The sequence below is a fragment of the Acinonyx jubatus genome, chromosome F2 (genome assembly GCF_027475565.1).
Source record: "Acinonyx jubatus isolate Ajub_Pintada_27869175 chromosome F2, VMU_Ajub_asm_v1.0, whole genome shotgun sequence".
NCBI classification, from domain to species: Eukaryota; Metazoa; Chordata; class Mammalia; order Carnivora; family Felidae; genus Acinonyx; species Acinonyx jubatus.
The window spans coordinates 81,377,004-81,392,892 of NC_069394.1; the positions used below are offsets into that span (position 1 = coordinate 81,377,004).

General features: G+C 36.1%; 1 protein-coding gene across 1 annotated transcript in view; it reads left to right on the forward strand.

Annotated features, from left to right (window-relative positions):
* Positions 1-15,889, forward strand: part of PRKDC (protein kinase, DNA-activated, catalytic subunit) — a 206,347-nt gene that overhangs the window by 79,876 nt on the left and 110,582 nt on the right. Inside the window, exons 37-41 of the mRNA XM_027042809.2 lie at positions 2,207-2,392; positions 2,768-2,866; positions 3,976-4,143; positions 7,230-7,357; positions 13,154-13,361. Of these exons, the coding sequence (XP_026898610.1) occupies positions 2,207-2,392; positions 2,768-2,866; positions 3,976-4,143; positions 7,230-7,357; positions 13,154-13,361 (789 nt within the window). The remainder of the gene's footprint in view (positions 1-2,206; positions 2,393-2,767; positions 2,867-3,975; positions 4,144-7,229; positions 7,358-13,153; positions 13,362-15,889) is intronic.

Sequence of the window (15,889 nt, forward strand, 5' to 3'; positions counted from 1 at the left end):
ATATTTTGTTAAGGAATTTTACATCTATGTTCATCAGGGATATTCTCCTGTAATTTTCTTTTCTTGTAGTTTCCTTATCTGGTTTTGGTACCAGGGTCATGCTGGCCTCAAAGAATAAGTATGGAAGTGTTGTCTTATCTTCTAGCTTTTTTAGAAGAGTTCGAGAAGGATTGGTGTTAGTTCCTCCTTAAATGTTTGGTAGAATATACCAGTAAAGCCATTCTGCTCTAGACATTTGTTTGTTGGGAGGTTTTTGATTATTAATCCTACCTCCTTACTATTAATTGGTTTGTTCAGATTATCTTCCCATGATTCAGTCCTGGAAAGTTGTATGTTTCTAGGGTATCCATTTCTTCTAGGTTGTCCCATTTGTTGGTGATTGTTCATAGTGGTCTCTTATGATGCTTTGTATATCTTTGGTGTAGGAATACCTTCTTGGAACAAGGAAGTTGAGTGAAAACCTCCTTGAAGTCTGAATTTTGAGGCTATTAGCTCTTTCCCCCCAGTTTGGCTCCCAGAATATGGTCAATTAGGTATATACCTTCAGGCAGGGTATCAGAATATTTTGACAAGCCTAAGAGAAAATAAAGATTAAGTATCATCATTGCCCACCCAGATCAACCTACAGAGATCTTTACTGCAGTGAACCCTGCCCACTGCACAGTACCTGTAGTCAGTTCCTCAATATTTGTCGACAGCCAAGGAGCACCAGCCTTTGAGGAAATGGATTTTAAAAGGGAGAGGCAACTAAAAAGCCACTTGACACAGAGACTATTCAGTGAGATAGAAATGTAAAGAGAAAAGAACCTCAGAAAGATGAAAGGAGACAGTGCATTGACAAAATAAGAATTGGTACTGAAAAGAACACCATACAAAAAAAACTTTTGGGAATTAAGCATAGGCATCAGAAATTAAAAATGAAATGGGTTTGGAAGATAAAATTTAGGAACTCTCAGAGAGAATAAAGTAAAAAGGCAAAACAGAAAATAGTAGAGAGAATGTTGGGATCCATTGATAAGGTGTAACACCAGGACCTCCACCCCAGAGGGAAGACAGGCCCAAGGAAAGGCCTTTATGCATAACACAGCTCAGGAGAATGTGCCCAGATTGAAGGCCTTGAGTCTCCAGATGCGAAAGGGCCATTGAATATCCAGCACAGCGTATGAAAGCAGCTCCACATGGAGTAAATTTCTTGAAAATTCAGAACCCAGGGGTTCACCATGAGAAAAGATTCTAAAAAGTTTCTGCAGGAGACAACCTGATTACATTTAAAGGGATCAAGAGATCAGATGCCGTTTGTCTTTCCAACTGCAAAGAGGACACTGGAAGACTGTAAGCCAAATTTCTTTCACAACTCAGTGAAGAAGATTCCCAACCTGGAGTTCTGGCCTGGAATCTGGCCAAACCATCAGTCATATGTGAGAGTTGAATGCAGATGTTTCAGATGTGCCAGATCTCAAAGGAATCTTCTCTCCCCTGCACTCTCATCAGTCAGTCAAGAAAGAGGAAGATGTTGGATCTGGGAAGTTGGCTCAAACACAGAGAAGGGGACCAGTCTCCTGGAGGATGCTGAGGTGACACCCAAAGAACAGTGACCTTAGACATTCAAGAGTGGGAGCTGTGCTGCCACTGAGATGGAGCTGATAGACTTCTTGTTGTGTGTAGATGTCTTGAGGAGGTTTCATTAATTTGGGAGAATTTGATGACAAATAATGATAGGCACATTGAAAACAGGAAAGAAAGCAGGGAAATATTAACTTCAGGGAGATCAAAATGTTGTGCAAAATGTTTACATTGTCGTAATGATAAGAATATTGAATAGTAATCTAACCAAAATTAGGATGTCACTATTGGAAAGGTGGTGGGACAGGAAATGTGTGCGTGCAAGCCTGTTGTGTATGCTTCTGTGCATGTGCGTATGCAACAGAAGAGCGCTAATTCTTCCTCTCATCGAGAATGCCCCCAGCTAAGAAAACAAGAGACAGGATGAGCATGATTTCATAAAGGAGACCACCTGATGCTTTTGTGGGAAAATTTACATGTTAAGTTGCTCTTCTCAAATCTGAGGAGTTGTGAAATAAACAGCTGTTATAGAAATAGTATCTTTATTTCCCAAGAATAGCTTTGAACCGAAAGTAAATTTTGTTCTATACCTGCCAGTCTTGATGTTGAGGATTTTTCTTCAAGCACCATGCGCTTGTTTCAGGTGAGCGCCATTTTGAATGGTATGTTAGATCAGAGCTTCAGGGATCGAGCCAGCCAGAGACACCAAGGACTGAAACTTGCGAGTACAATTCTGCATAACTGGAAGAAGTGGGACTCGTGGTGGGCCAAAGATTCTGCTCCTGAAAGTAAAACGGCAGTGCTGACCTTACTGGCAAAAATTTTGCAGGTATCTTGAGAAACCTATTAAAAATGCAGTTGTTTTGGAATCTCTAAGTTGTATCTTTAAAAATTTGATGGAGGTTTCTTAAGAGCTCATTGGTTTGATAAATAAAAAGTATTTTTATTGGATAGTTGCTGATTACATTTTATACTTTTTTCCTTTCTGATACTTTATCTTATCCGTTATCTTTTCAGTGTTTTTGCATATGTCATCTTGCCAGATAGATTCAAAATATTTCAGGATAAGAATTGTTAAAATATTATTGAAGCCCAAGAACAAATTTATAGGTTATTTCTGAAGTTAAAAAACTTGGAAAATGTGTTAAAAGAAATTAGAGGCATAATATAGAAATGTATCATGTTTTTATTTACCCTCCTTTAGATTGATTCATCTTTTAATACAAATCACAGTGCATTCCCTGAAGTTTTTACAACATATGCTAGTCTACTTGGTGATTCAAAGTTGGGTTTACATTTAAAGGTAAGTGGTGAAAAAGATATTTCTTTTAGATTACATTCTCCATTATTTTCCCATTTTATATTTTTGCATATCTTCTGATATTTTCTGTTTCTTTGATATCTTATGATATTTTCTGTTTTTTATTATGGCAAATTTCAAACATACTCAAAAGCAGAGAATAACCCCTACATACCGGTCATTCAGCCTCAATAGCCGTCTGTCTATGGCCATCTCTCTTCAACTATGCAGTCATTCCCATCCTTGAAGGAAACCCTGGTACCATTTTATCTGATCTGTGCATACTTTTATATGGCTCTAAAAGATAAATATAATCACAATGAGCTTACCATACTTAGAAAAATTAACATTTATCTTTGCGTATGTATGATTTAAATTGGCTTTTTTGAGAATTGCTGTATTAGCAAATGACAGAATTTAAACTATTACTCAATTATTTTTCTATTAATAAATATATCTTGGTAATTTTTAGGGTCAAAAACTTAATATTATAATTTTGAAGTCCTATAATAATTAAATTTTATGCTCTAATAAAATGTGGCCTTAATGAAAGCCATCTTTTTACTAGGTCATGAAGATGTTTCTTTGGAATTTTCTGTTTCATGATTAATCAGATTTCTCATTTCTCAATATGAGAGTCTGAGAACTTACTTTCCACACAAGGGAGATAGAAAACAGCATCTAGTTTCTTCTAGTTTCTTTTACTTTTATTATGAAGTTCTGAATTAGTCCTGTGAAGGAATACTTATAAATTACCTCATAGGTGTTCGGGATGTACTTTCCACACCAAACTTTTCCAGTTTATCTCTACTAGAGTCTATATTTGTAGAAGGAAAAATCACACACAGAGTCATATACAGTATCCTGTTTAATTACACATTAATTAAATTAACATTGGCCTGAGTTGGCCCACTGGCCTCTAGAGTAGAAGCTGAGATACAGCATCGCCTTCAGGTTGGTCTTCAATGTAATCTAGAAGGTATTCTGAAGTCATTCATTGAATCCACACAGTGCTTTATTTGCAAAACCTTTAGAAAGCAGTAATTTTATTTTTCTGTAGGATTCGTAAGCACCAACTGGTGCAGTTTCATATGTCTGCGTTGCTCCCACAGGGTCAAGCTGTAATTCTTCTTCCATTCTTTACCAATCTTACTGGAAGCAGTCTTGAGGACCTTAAGCATGTTCTGGAAAAGCTTATTGTTTCTAATTTCCCCATGAAGTCTGAAGAATTTCCCCCGGGAACTCTCCGTTACAATAATTATGTAGATTGCATGAAAAAGGTTAGTTTTTAGTAGTACTAAGTAAAATTAAAACAATGCTTTTCTGTTACATTTCTTGATGAAAAGAAGTGAAATATTCTGAGTCAGAGAAGTATTCTAACTGTAAGAATTCAGTTCAGTTCATTTTGAAAGCTGGGTAGCTGTGGAAGCAGGTGCATATCCAAATCTTTCAGAATTCATCCTCCTCCCATTTTAATTTGAAATATTTTATGCAGAAAAATATTGTGAAGTATTTTATGCATAATATATACTTTTAGAAAAATAATGCCAAAGAGCTAAGAAATGGAATATTACCAATATGGTTCAATTTCTAAAATTTAATTAAGTAGTGATTATTTGAAAATTTAATTAGTTAGTGATTATCACCTATATTATTTAATGTACAGCTGAAGGTCTCTAAAATATCAGTGGCTTAAACAAGGTGGTGGATTATTTGTTTCTCCTGTATAGTACTAGATTGTTGTTTCTTTCAGCAACTAGATACAGGTTTCCCTTGCTATCCAAAAGTAGAGCATTTCTGTGAAACCTTTTATAAGCCTGAATGGCATAAAGCAAAGAAGCATTTGCCATTAACTTATATGGAAATTTTTTGAGCATTCCTAGACCCAAAAAATATCGTCTCTTAGGTGCTTCTCATACCAAAGGACACATCCTGTGTAGAATAAATTGAGATAAAGCACAGATGCTCACAGACACAGTTACTTCACAGCTATGGCAGTTTGATGCTGACTGAGATGCTAGCATAGTTCTTGGGGAAAGAGCTTGGTGGTGCTGCTCTCGTTACTCAGGGTATATGCTGCCTGTATAACAGCTTACTGCAAAACAAATGCAGAATGTTATTTTTGCTTTTTTTTTTCCATAAAAGCAAAAATCCTCTGGATTTCTTCAGTTAGTGAAAATAGGTTCTAATATAGGTCTTTCATAAGAGCAAGGTGGTATATCGCAAACTTTTGAAAAGCAGATGATATGGGTACTTGACTGGAACTTGGATTCAACCCATAAAAAATTAAGAGAATGACCATTGGAGGGTGGATAGTGGTCTGCCATACTTGTGATGGATTGAGCCCTAGGCTAATGTCTGAATACTCAAAAATGATGAAGATATTATCTTAGAGTAAAACAAGGAAGAAACTGAAAGAAACAGACGATTCAAATACACTAATGCTAAGGTAGAGATAAACATAGGATATAGGTGTGGCAGATTATATTTTCCAAAGATGACTGTACCAATATATTTTGTCCCACATGTTCTTTTTACGGTGTGACTCTTCCATTGAGAGACAAAGTCTAATTTTCCCCCTGTGGATATGGGTTGGCCTTGAAGACTCACTTAGAACAAAACAAACAAAAATGCAGTGGAAGTGTTGCTATGTGACTTCCAAGGCTAGTCACAAAAGGCTTAATACTTTTCTCTTGACTCTGTCTTTCTTGGATTTCTTATCTGTGGGACCCATCACCATCCTGTAAGGAAGCAAAGTAGCTACATGGAAAGGCTATTTTACAAACACCATCCATCCACCCAGATGGGTCTGTTTTATATAATTTTCCCCAAACATACAGAAAAATGGAAAGAACAGTCAAGCATCTGTATAACCATCTTTTGTCATTTTGTCATACTTGCTTTATCTGTATATGTATGCATGTGGTATGTTAGTTACTGAAATATTTGCAGGTTAGTTTCAGATATCAAGATACTTCACCCCTAAATACCTCAGCATACATGTTCTAAGAATAATAATAATAAGGCACAATAATGTTTTTATACCTAAGAAAATTAGCCCTCCTCTGACACTATGTGTTATGTAGTGCGTATTCACATTTCTTTAAACGTTCCCATGTTTAGCTGTTTTTTTTCAAACCAGTACCTAATTAATGATTGCATCAAATTGTCACGTCTCTAATATCTTTTAATCTAGAACTAGTTCACCCCATCCCTTTTATTTTTCCATGACATTGTGTTTTTGGAGGAAACTTGATATACTTGAAAACTTGATACTCTTGAATACTTCTCCTGGATGTTGTCCCCTGTTTGATTGTTTCCATGAGATGTTCTTTAACTTGTCCACCATCCCCTGTATTTCCTCTGAACTAGAAGTTAGGCTTAATCTGTGGTCATGAGATTCAGGCTAATCTTTTTGGCAACAGTAGCGTATCAGGAGGCAAATACTGTCATTGTCCCACTGGTAGTGGCCTCAAATCTAGAGGCCTGGTTAAAGTGGTGACTGCCTCATCTCTCTTGAATGGTGCATTTCTGCAATTAGCAGATCATTGATGTAGTGATACCATCTAAGTATCCTGTTCCCAAGCAGTCTGTTACCTAATGATTATTGCATCCATATTACTTTCTCTTAATGTAAATGCTCTAATATAAGTGCAGTCACTAAACATTTGAAGAAAACTTCCAGCCTAAAAAGATGTAAACCAACAGGAAGAAGGAACTGAGAGGGAACTGAGTCAACAAAGGGAGATGGGAGATGAGAACATATAAAAGAAACTGTAAGAGTAATTTCAGAGAGGAGAGAAGGTATTGTGTCCATGAAGTAGAACAAGTAAGTGCTCTTGGAAATTAAATATATAAAAGCAAAATTAAAAAAAAAACAAACAACTTTGCAAAACAGAAGATAAAATTGAGGACATTTCCCAGAAAGTAGAACAAACCGATGTCAAGATGGAAGATGGGAGAGTAGAGATGAGAACATTGGGTGAGTAGCTAGAACAGCTGCTGTGCGATGAAGGTCATGTGGAAAAGACACAGGTCTCCAAACTGAAAAAGCCCCAGAGTACCTGGAATGGTGAAGACAAAGTCCTCAGTGAAGGCACATCATCGTGGAGTTTCAGAATCTGGGTTCAGATCTTTAGAAGATCCTGACCACTCGAAGAGGGAAACATCTGCAAAACCTTAAAAAGATCAAAACTCAAATATTTATTAAACATTTATTATGTGCCAGGTATTCGTTATAGCTGCAGAAATGGTGGAAGTATTAGCATTTGTTAATTCTCTGTGAAAGCCTGTTTTAATTTTGTTAGAACTGTTCAAAACAAAAATAAAAACCCAAGGAAATTATTATTATTGTTGTTTCTTCTAGTTCCTAGATGCATTGGAATTATCTCAAAGTCCTATATTGTTGCAGTTAATGACAGAAATTCTTTGTCGGGAACAGCAACATGTTATGGAAGAATTATTTCAATCTACTTTCAAAAAGATTGCTGGAAAGTAAGTCATAGTATTCTAGTCTGGGACCCCAGGAACCATATACATTTTATTTCTTTGGGAAATTATCGTCTCTGTTCCAAAAAAAGGTTGAGTGGCAATTGCAGTCAACTCTTACAACTAAATTTTATTTTGTTTTTCTTGGAGGAAAAAAGAACTTATTGTGAGAATCTTAAGCACAGTCAAAGCTAAAGGGTAAGACTGTAACTGAACATCCAAATCAAACACACTCCAGCATTTTCCGGCCTCATCACCCCTGTTTTAGCCTCTTTTCTCTTGTGCTGTAGTTATTGTAACAAAGCAGATCCCTGATGTCATTTCACCTCTAATAACTTCTGCATGTATATTTAAAATTATACTGTTATTCTTGGGTTGCTATATAGTACTGTTATCAACGGAGAAAAATTATCAGTAATTCTGTTTTCAGATTTCTCCAGTTGTCTTAAATGCTCTAGACTGTTGGGTTATCTTTTTACATGGCATTTCACTGTTGTATCTCAGTCTGTCTTCATCTAGAACAGTCCCCTACCCTCTTATTTTTTTGTTGTTGTTAAAGAAACCTGGACACTTGGCCTACACGGTTAGTTACATCCTCGATTTACCTGATTTTTGTCTCTGTTCTTTTCATTTAACTCGTTCCTCTAACCCCGGTTTCCTGTAAGTGGAAAGTTAGGTCTAAAAGCTTAGTTAGATTCAGGTTCAAGTTTTGGCAAGATTACTTAATAGTGGATGCTTTGTATTTCGTGTTCATGGCATTTGGCACATGGTGTGAAGTGGTCTTAATTTAACGATGCTAAGATTAATCAGTTATGTTTGGCGTGGGCTTTTCCTGAGGTTCTAGCATCCATTTATGATAGTTGCCCCAAATCATTTATTTTATCAGGAGTTGCAAATGGTCATTTAAAAAATCCTTTTATTCCTTCTAAATTTAAGAGCTAGAATTATGTTGTAATGAACTTGCCTTTATTACTAGGACTATTTGGTTACCCAAATATAGTTTTAGTGTTGTAGGAAATCACAGTGGACAAAATGGAACAAATTTGATCATTAATTTTTTAATTAGTTTTTAAAGTTAGGGCTTGACGCTGTGGCTACTTCTAATTGTGGCCAGTGAGTCTTTTTTTAAAAAAATTTTTTTAACGCTTGTTTGTTTATTTCTGAGAGACAGAGATAGCGTGAACAGGGGAGGGGCAGAGAGAGAGAGAGAGAGGGAGACACAGAATCTGAAGCAGGCTCCAGGCTCTGAGCTGTCAGCACAGAGCCCGATGCAGGGCTTGAACTCATGAACCGCAAGATCATGACCTGAAATGAAGTCGGACCCTTAACTGACTGAACCACCCAGGTGCCCTGTTTTGTTTTGTTTTGTTTTTTTATCAACATTATTTATATTGATTTGTAAACATCCATGATATTTTATCTTACTGAGTTGTATTTTACATATCATAAAATTCACCTATTTTAAGTATAGAATTCAGTGATTTTTAGTAACTTTACTGAGTGGTACAGCCATCACTATAGAATAATTTCATCCTCTTGATAACATCCTATATTAACTCACATTCCCATTCCCAGCCCCAGGCAATCACTAATCTACTTTCAGTCTTTATAACTTTGCTTTTTCTGGACATTTCATATAAATAGAATCATAGAATATGTGATCTCTTATGTCTGGCTTTTTTTTTTCTAGCAAGTTTTTGAGGTTCATGATGTAGCGTGAATCAATACTTCATTCCTTTTTATTGACATTTTAAAAAACCATAATTAACCAACTATAGAACATTCCATACAATGGGAGAATACACATTCTTTTGAGCACATATGGAAGCCATAAAACAAGTCGTAATAAATTTAAAAGGAATGAAATCTTACAAAGTATGTTCTCCATCCATAATGAAGTTATTTATATGTTAATAATGGAAGAAAACACTTCTAAATAACCAACTAATTAATACATTTGTAAGTAGCCCTTGGGTCAGAGAAGAAATTACGAGTGAAATCAGATATTTGATCTGATATTTGATCAGATCAGATCTGATCTGATATTTGATCAAATCAGAATTTGATCTGAATGAAATACGAACAAAGCATATCCAAATATATGAGATAGAACTAAAACAGTGCCTAGAGAGGAATTTGTATTTTTTAATACCTGTATTAGAAAATAAGAAAAAGTTACAGAGAGGGAAGGAGGCAAACCATAAGAGACTCTTAAATACTGAGAACAAACTGAGGATTGATGGGGGGTGGGGGAGAGGAGAAAGTGGGTGATGGGTAGGGAGGAGGGCACTTGTTGGGATGCGCACCGGGTGTTGTATGGAAACCAATTTGATAATAAATTATATTTAATAATTAAAAAAAGAGAAAATAAGAAATATCCTAAATCAGTAATATAAACCTGTACCTTAAAATCAAGAAAAAGAAAACTAAACTGAAGAGAAGCAGAAGGAAGAAATAATAAACATTAGAGTGAAAATTAATGAAATCGAAATTAGAAAAATGGTGGAGAAAAATCAGTGAAACTGAAATTTGTTCTTTGAAAAGGTAAATGAAGAACTGTTAGCTAGACAAACTAGGAGTAACAAAGAAGGTACAGTTCATGAAAATTAGGAAGGAAAGAGGGAGTGTTACCACTGACCTCTCAGAAGTTAAAAAGATTATAGGGAAATATGAATAACATTATGCTAACAAATTCAACTTAACTAAAATGGGCAAATTCCTAAAAAGTCACAAAATACCAAAGTGACTCAAGAAGAAATAGAAAATCTGAGTATAACCTTTAGTAAGTAAATAAATAGAATTAAAATCTTCTCACAAAAAGAAAAGAATAAAATCTCACAAGGGAAAGCCCAGACCCAGATAGCTTCACTGGTGAATTTTCATCAAATATTTAAAGAAAAAATATCAACACTTGATAAACTCCTCAGAAAATACAGAAGAAAGGAATCCTTCTCACCTTATCCTATGAGGCTAGTATCACACAGATAAAGCCAGAAAGAAACATTGCAAGAAACCTATAGACCAGAATCCTTTGTGAATATAGACACACAAATTTTCAAAAATGTATTAGAAAAACACATCCAGCCAAGGGAGCCACCTGGGTGGCACAGTCGGTTAAGCGTCTGACTTAGGCTCAGGTCATGATCTCACTGTTTGTGAGTTCGAGCCCCATGTTGGGCTCTGTGCTGACAGCTCAGAGCCTGGAGCCTGCTTCGGATTCTGTCTCCCTCTCTCTCTCTACCCTGTCCCCATCAGATTCTGTCTTTCAAAAATTTAAAAAAACAAAACAAAACACATTCAGCAACATATAAATATTACACACTGTTGCTAATTGGGATTTGTCCTAGGAATGCAAAACTAATTTAACATCTGAGAATCAATGAATAGTATATAGTATATTAAAAGAATAAAGGACAGAAATCACATTCCCATTTTAGTGGATGCAGATAAATTTGTGACAAAGCCCAACATCCATTCATGATGAAAAGGACAAAAGGTCATCTATGAAAAACCAACAGCCAACAGAATATTTAATAGTAAAAGACTGAATGCTTTCCCCCTAAGTCTGAGAACAAGGCAAGGATGTGTACTCTTTTCAGTTCAACGCAGTACTGGAGGTTCTGGCCAGTGCAGTCAGGAAAGAGAAAGAAATAAAAGGCAACTAGATTGGAAAGAAAGAAGCAAAACTGTCCTTATTCACAGATGGCATGAGGGAGAGAATCCTAAGATCTACAAAAAGCTTTCAGAACTAATAAGCAATTATAGGAAGTTTGTAGGATACCAGATCAATGTTCAGAAATCAACTTTTCTGTATATGAGCTGAGAACATTTCAAAGCTATAACTAGGAATATAATTGTTTTCTTAATAGCATCACAAAAACAAAGTAATAAATTTAGTAATAAATTTAACAAAAGCGCAAGACCTGTGCACTAAAAATTATAGTCCACTGCTGAGGGAAATAAAAAAATAAAGATTTAAATAAATGGAGAGACATCCCATGTTCATGAATTTGAAGATTCAACATTTGTTAACATGGCAATTCTGTTAAGTTGATATATAAATTTAATGTGAACGCTGTCAAAATTCCAGCAAGACTTTTGTGTGTGTGTGTGCAATTTAAAATTTTCATTTTAATTATAATTTACTTAGAATATACTCTCTGTGAGTTTTGTGTTCCTAAATCATTTGGTAAAGTTTTCTTCAATACGTAGCTGTTATACCAATTAGTTAGGTATGCTTATTTTAATTATCAGATTTTAGAAATGTTTATGTTTTTTCTTTTGATTTAATTTTCTTTTTGAACATGTAAAACATTTACATGATTTGAAGGTCATATCTGTATAACGAACTATATTCAGGAGTCTTATTTCTGTCTCTGTCCCCTCTCTTATTCCTTTTCATCTCCCTTTTTTTCCATCTCATGTCTTCTACAGATCACTACATGTTGGTACCAAGAGATCTTCTTCAATCCTTTTTTATTTAAATAACTGTATAATTATTCACTATAGCATACTATTTTGAAGCAGCCCCCTTGGGCTCAGTCTTTTGCTGTTAAAAATAATGTCACAGTGAATAGCCACGTGTATATGTCATTTTGTATTTTGCCAGTATGTCTTTGGAGTGGATTCCTATACGTAATTCAAAAATTAAATGCATTTGTAATCTTGCTAGCTTTTACCACATCCCTTATTTTGAGGCTGTGATTATTTACATTCCCTCGACAATGTATGAGAGTGTCTGTCTCATCACAGTCTTGTCAACAGAGTATATTGTCAAACACTTGGATTTTTTTCCAATTATATAGGTGAGAGGGGATCTCTCAGTGTTGTTTTAGTTTATATTTCTCTTATTATGAGTGAAATAGAGCCTATACTCATATGTTTAGAGCTCATTTGCATTTATTTTAAGTAAACTATCCGCTGGCCCATTTTTTGTTACCAGATTTTTGCTCTTATTCCTTTTCTTTCCCTGCTCCTCTTTTTAACTTTCTGTGTAATAGTTTTAGGGCTGTGTGTCTCGGTTGTGCTCACTATCAGGAAGCTCTTCAGAAGCATTTAAATCTAAGACCGTGCCCAAATAAATGTTACAGAAGCCCATGTAGCATCTGTCCTGCAGCCTTACAGTTTTGTGACTGAATTACCTTCATCTAATATTTTTACTCTGGTTCCTATTTACCTTCGGAGTATCAGGATTTTAGAACCGGAAAAAGATTTTAATAATCATTTAGTCCTAACCTCACATTTTTATAGGTGAAGAAACTAACTGTATTCTTAGTTTATAGATTTATAGACAGAATCTTATAGATGATCATTCAAGTATCTTTCATTCCAGATAAGAACATAAAGGGCCAGATGAATGTATCTCTATATAGGAAATACGAATGGCAGTTTGTTACTAGGAAGAGACTAGAATTTGTAAATTATGATCCATGAGATTCAAATTCTGGAATTGTGATCATCTTCAGGCCTGAGACTCTCCCATAGCCTCAGCTGTTTTCTAAACAACATCAGATTTGAAAGTAAATGAAAACTGTTCTTAATGCCTAAATTTGGCATGAAGATTTCTGGGGATGAGTATAATAATATGATTTATGTACAGATGTTTCTTGTTTTTCATGGTGTGTGTGTGTATATATATATATATATATATATATATATATATATATACACATATATACATATAATCTTTAAAGTTATTTTTTTAATTTGTAGTCATTGGTATTTATTTTGCTTGTTTTAGTGTGGGCACTCAAAATATTTGTTCAAAGCAGGGATGTTCATATAATTTTCTTTTTTTCTTAGGAGTTCATGTGTCACACAATTAGCCCTTTTGGAAAGTGTGTACAGAATGTTCAAGAGGGATGACCTACTTTCAAATGTCACTCGCCAAGCATTTGTAGATCGCTGCCTTCTCACTCTGCTGTGGCACTGTAGCCCGAATGCCTTGATAGAATTCTTTAGCAAAATTGTGGTGGATGCTATTGATGTGTTGAAGTCTAGATTTACAAAGGTATTGTACATCTGTTATTAAATGTACTATTAAATTTTTTTTAGTGTTTCATTTATTATTCTTGAGAGTAAGACAGAATGTGAGCAGGGGAGGGAGAGAGAAAGAGAGGGAGACACAGAATCTGAAGCAGGCTCCGTTCTCTGAGCTGTCAGTGCAGAGCCTGATGTGGGGCTCAAACTTATGAACCGTGAGATCGTGTCCTAAGCTGAAGTTGGACACTTAACCAACTGAGCCACCCAGGCGCCCCTTAAATTGACTATTAATCAGAATTGATAAATCTCCTTGGCTGGTGTTCTTAAAAACTTCCGTATGTTCAGTCAGAAGATCTCTGTTGCTCAAGGAGCATTACTTCAACAGTTTGGTAACAACTTGTAGTTACATGGGATCTGCGTTAGTTTCCTGAGGGTGCTATAACAAATTACCGCCACCATGGTGTAGAACAACAAAAACTTATTCCCTCATAGTTCTGCAGGCCAGAAATCCGTTTCCTCGGGCTGAAATCAAGGTGTTGCAAAGGCTCCGGAGGCCCTGAGGGAAAATCCGTTCTTTGCCTCTTCCAGCTTCTGGCAGCTGCCAGCATTCCGTGGCTTGTGGCCCCATCACTCCTCTCCCTCCTTCTGTGGTCACATTACCTCCTCCTTTTCCATGTAATTTCTCTCTGCATGTGTTGTATTGAGGGCCCACTTGGATGATCTCCCCATCTCAAGATCCTTTACTTGATTTCATCTGTATAGTTCTTTTTTGTCATGTAAGGTAACATTCATGGTTTCAGTGATTAAAATGTGGGTATTTGTATGTGGATATTATTTAGCCGAATACAGTCCACCTGCACCAAATGTTCCCTCTTGCAAAATACATTTATCCCATCCCAACATCCCCCAAAGTCTAAATGCATTATAGCATCAACTTTTAAGTCCAAGGTTGCATCTGAATATCATCAGCTCAGAGTCCTGTTTCATCATTCAAATCATATGAATCAGGTATGGGTGGGATTCTGGGTATGATCCGTCATGGGGCAAAATTCTTTCCATTTGTGGACCTGTGAAACTAGGAAACAAATTATTTGTTTTTCTTGCCTGTAGAATTCAGGGATTATAACAGCCTTTTTTCATTTCATTTTGTCTCTGTCCCTTTCTGTCCAAGCTGGTGGTGTTTCTTCTGGTATGACATTCTCAAAAACTCTGCAGCTCTCCTATGTATGCCTGAGAGGTTTACGAACAGGAGAGTCCTCCACAGGTCTTTGCTGGATAATTCCATCCCTGTTCCTGGTTCTGATGAAATAATTGAGGGCATCCATGAGTCCCATGCTTAATTTCTTTAGCAGTAGTCCAAGATTGTCCAGCTACACCCTTGTTGTCTTTGGAGCCACTTTTTAAACAGTGAATCTCCTAATGTTAGCATCTTTTACAGTCTGGATAAGCTGAGAATTTTTCAAATCAAGTTTTGGTTCTTTTTGCCCAGCAGTTCCTAACTCAATTTATCTCTTGCCCCTCACATTTTATTTTAAGCAGCAAAGAAGAAAGGGGGTAGCACCTTCTAAAAATCTGCTTGGAAATTTTTAGTTAAATATTCAAGTGCATGGCTTGTAAGTTCTGCTGTGTGTGCAGCCATAGAACACTATTTAGCTAAGTTTTCTGCCACTGTATTACAAGGATCTCCTTTCCTTCAGTGTCAAAAAATATGTTCTTTATTTCCTTCTGAGACCTCACCGGCAGCTACTTTAACATCCATATTTATACCAAAGATGTGTTTATGATGATTGAGATGTTCCCTAAGACAATTTGGTTTTGCTAGCATGCTTTTTCACTTCCTTCTGAGCCCTCACCAGCAATGCCTTCAGTGCTGGTATTTCTACCAGCAGTCTCTGCAGGCAGTTTAGGCTTTTTCTGTCATGCATGGCAAATTTCAGCCTCTACCCATCATCCAATTCCAAAGTCACTTTCGTATTTGTGGCATTTGTTACAGGAGATTAAACTCTTAATGCCAAAATGTGTGTTATTTCCTGAATCTTCAAGTAATAAATTACCATAAGCTTGGTGGCTTAGAACAACAGAGATTTATTCTCTCCCAGTTTTGGAGGCCAGAAGTCCAAAATTAGTTTTACTGACCTAAATTTATGGTGTTGTCATGGCCACGCTTGCCCCTGTGGCTCTGAGTGTCTACTTCCTGTCTCCTCCAGCTTCTGGTGGCTGCTGGCATTCCTTGTATGTGGCTGTGTCACTCTGACCTCTAATTCTGTCATCACATTGCCTTTTCCTTTCTGTCTCATCCCTTTATGTATCCTCTTATACGGTTACATATGATTTCATCTAGGGCCCACATGACCAATCCAAAATTGTCGCCCAATCTCAAGATCCTTAACTTAATCACATTTGCAAAGTCCTTTTTTTGCCTTATGAGAACTCATAGGTTCTGGGAGTTAGGACTTGGATACCTTTAGGAAATACCATAAATAGTTGAAAATCTTGTTTTTTAATACATTGAAGTTTCACCTGTTGTCATCATGACTTTGGTAAGATTTTGTGTAA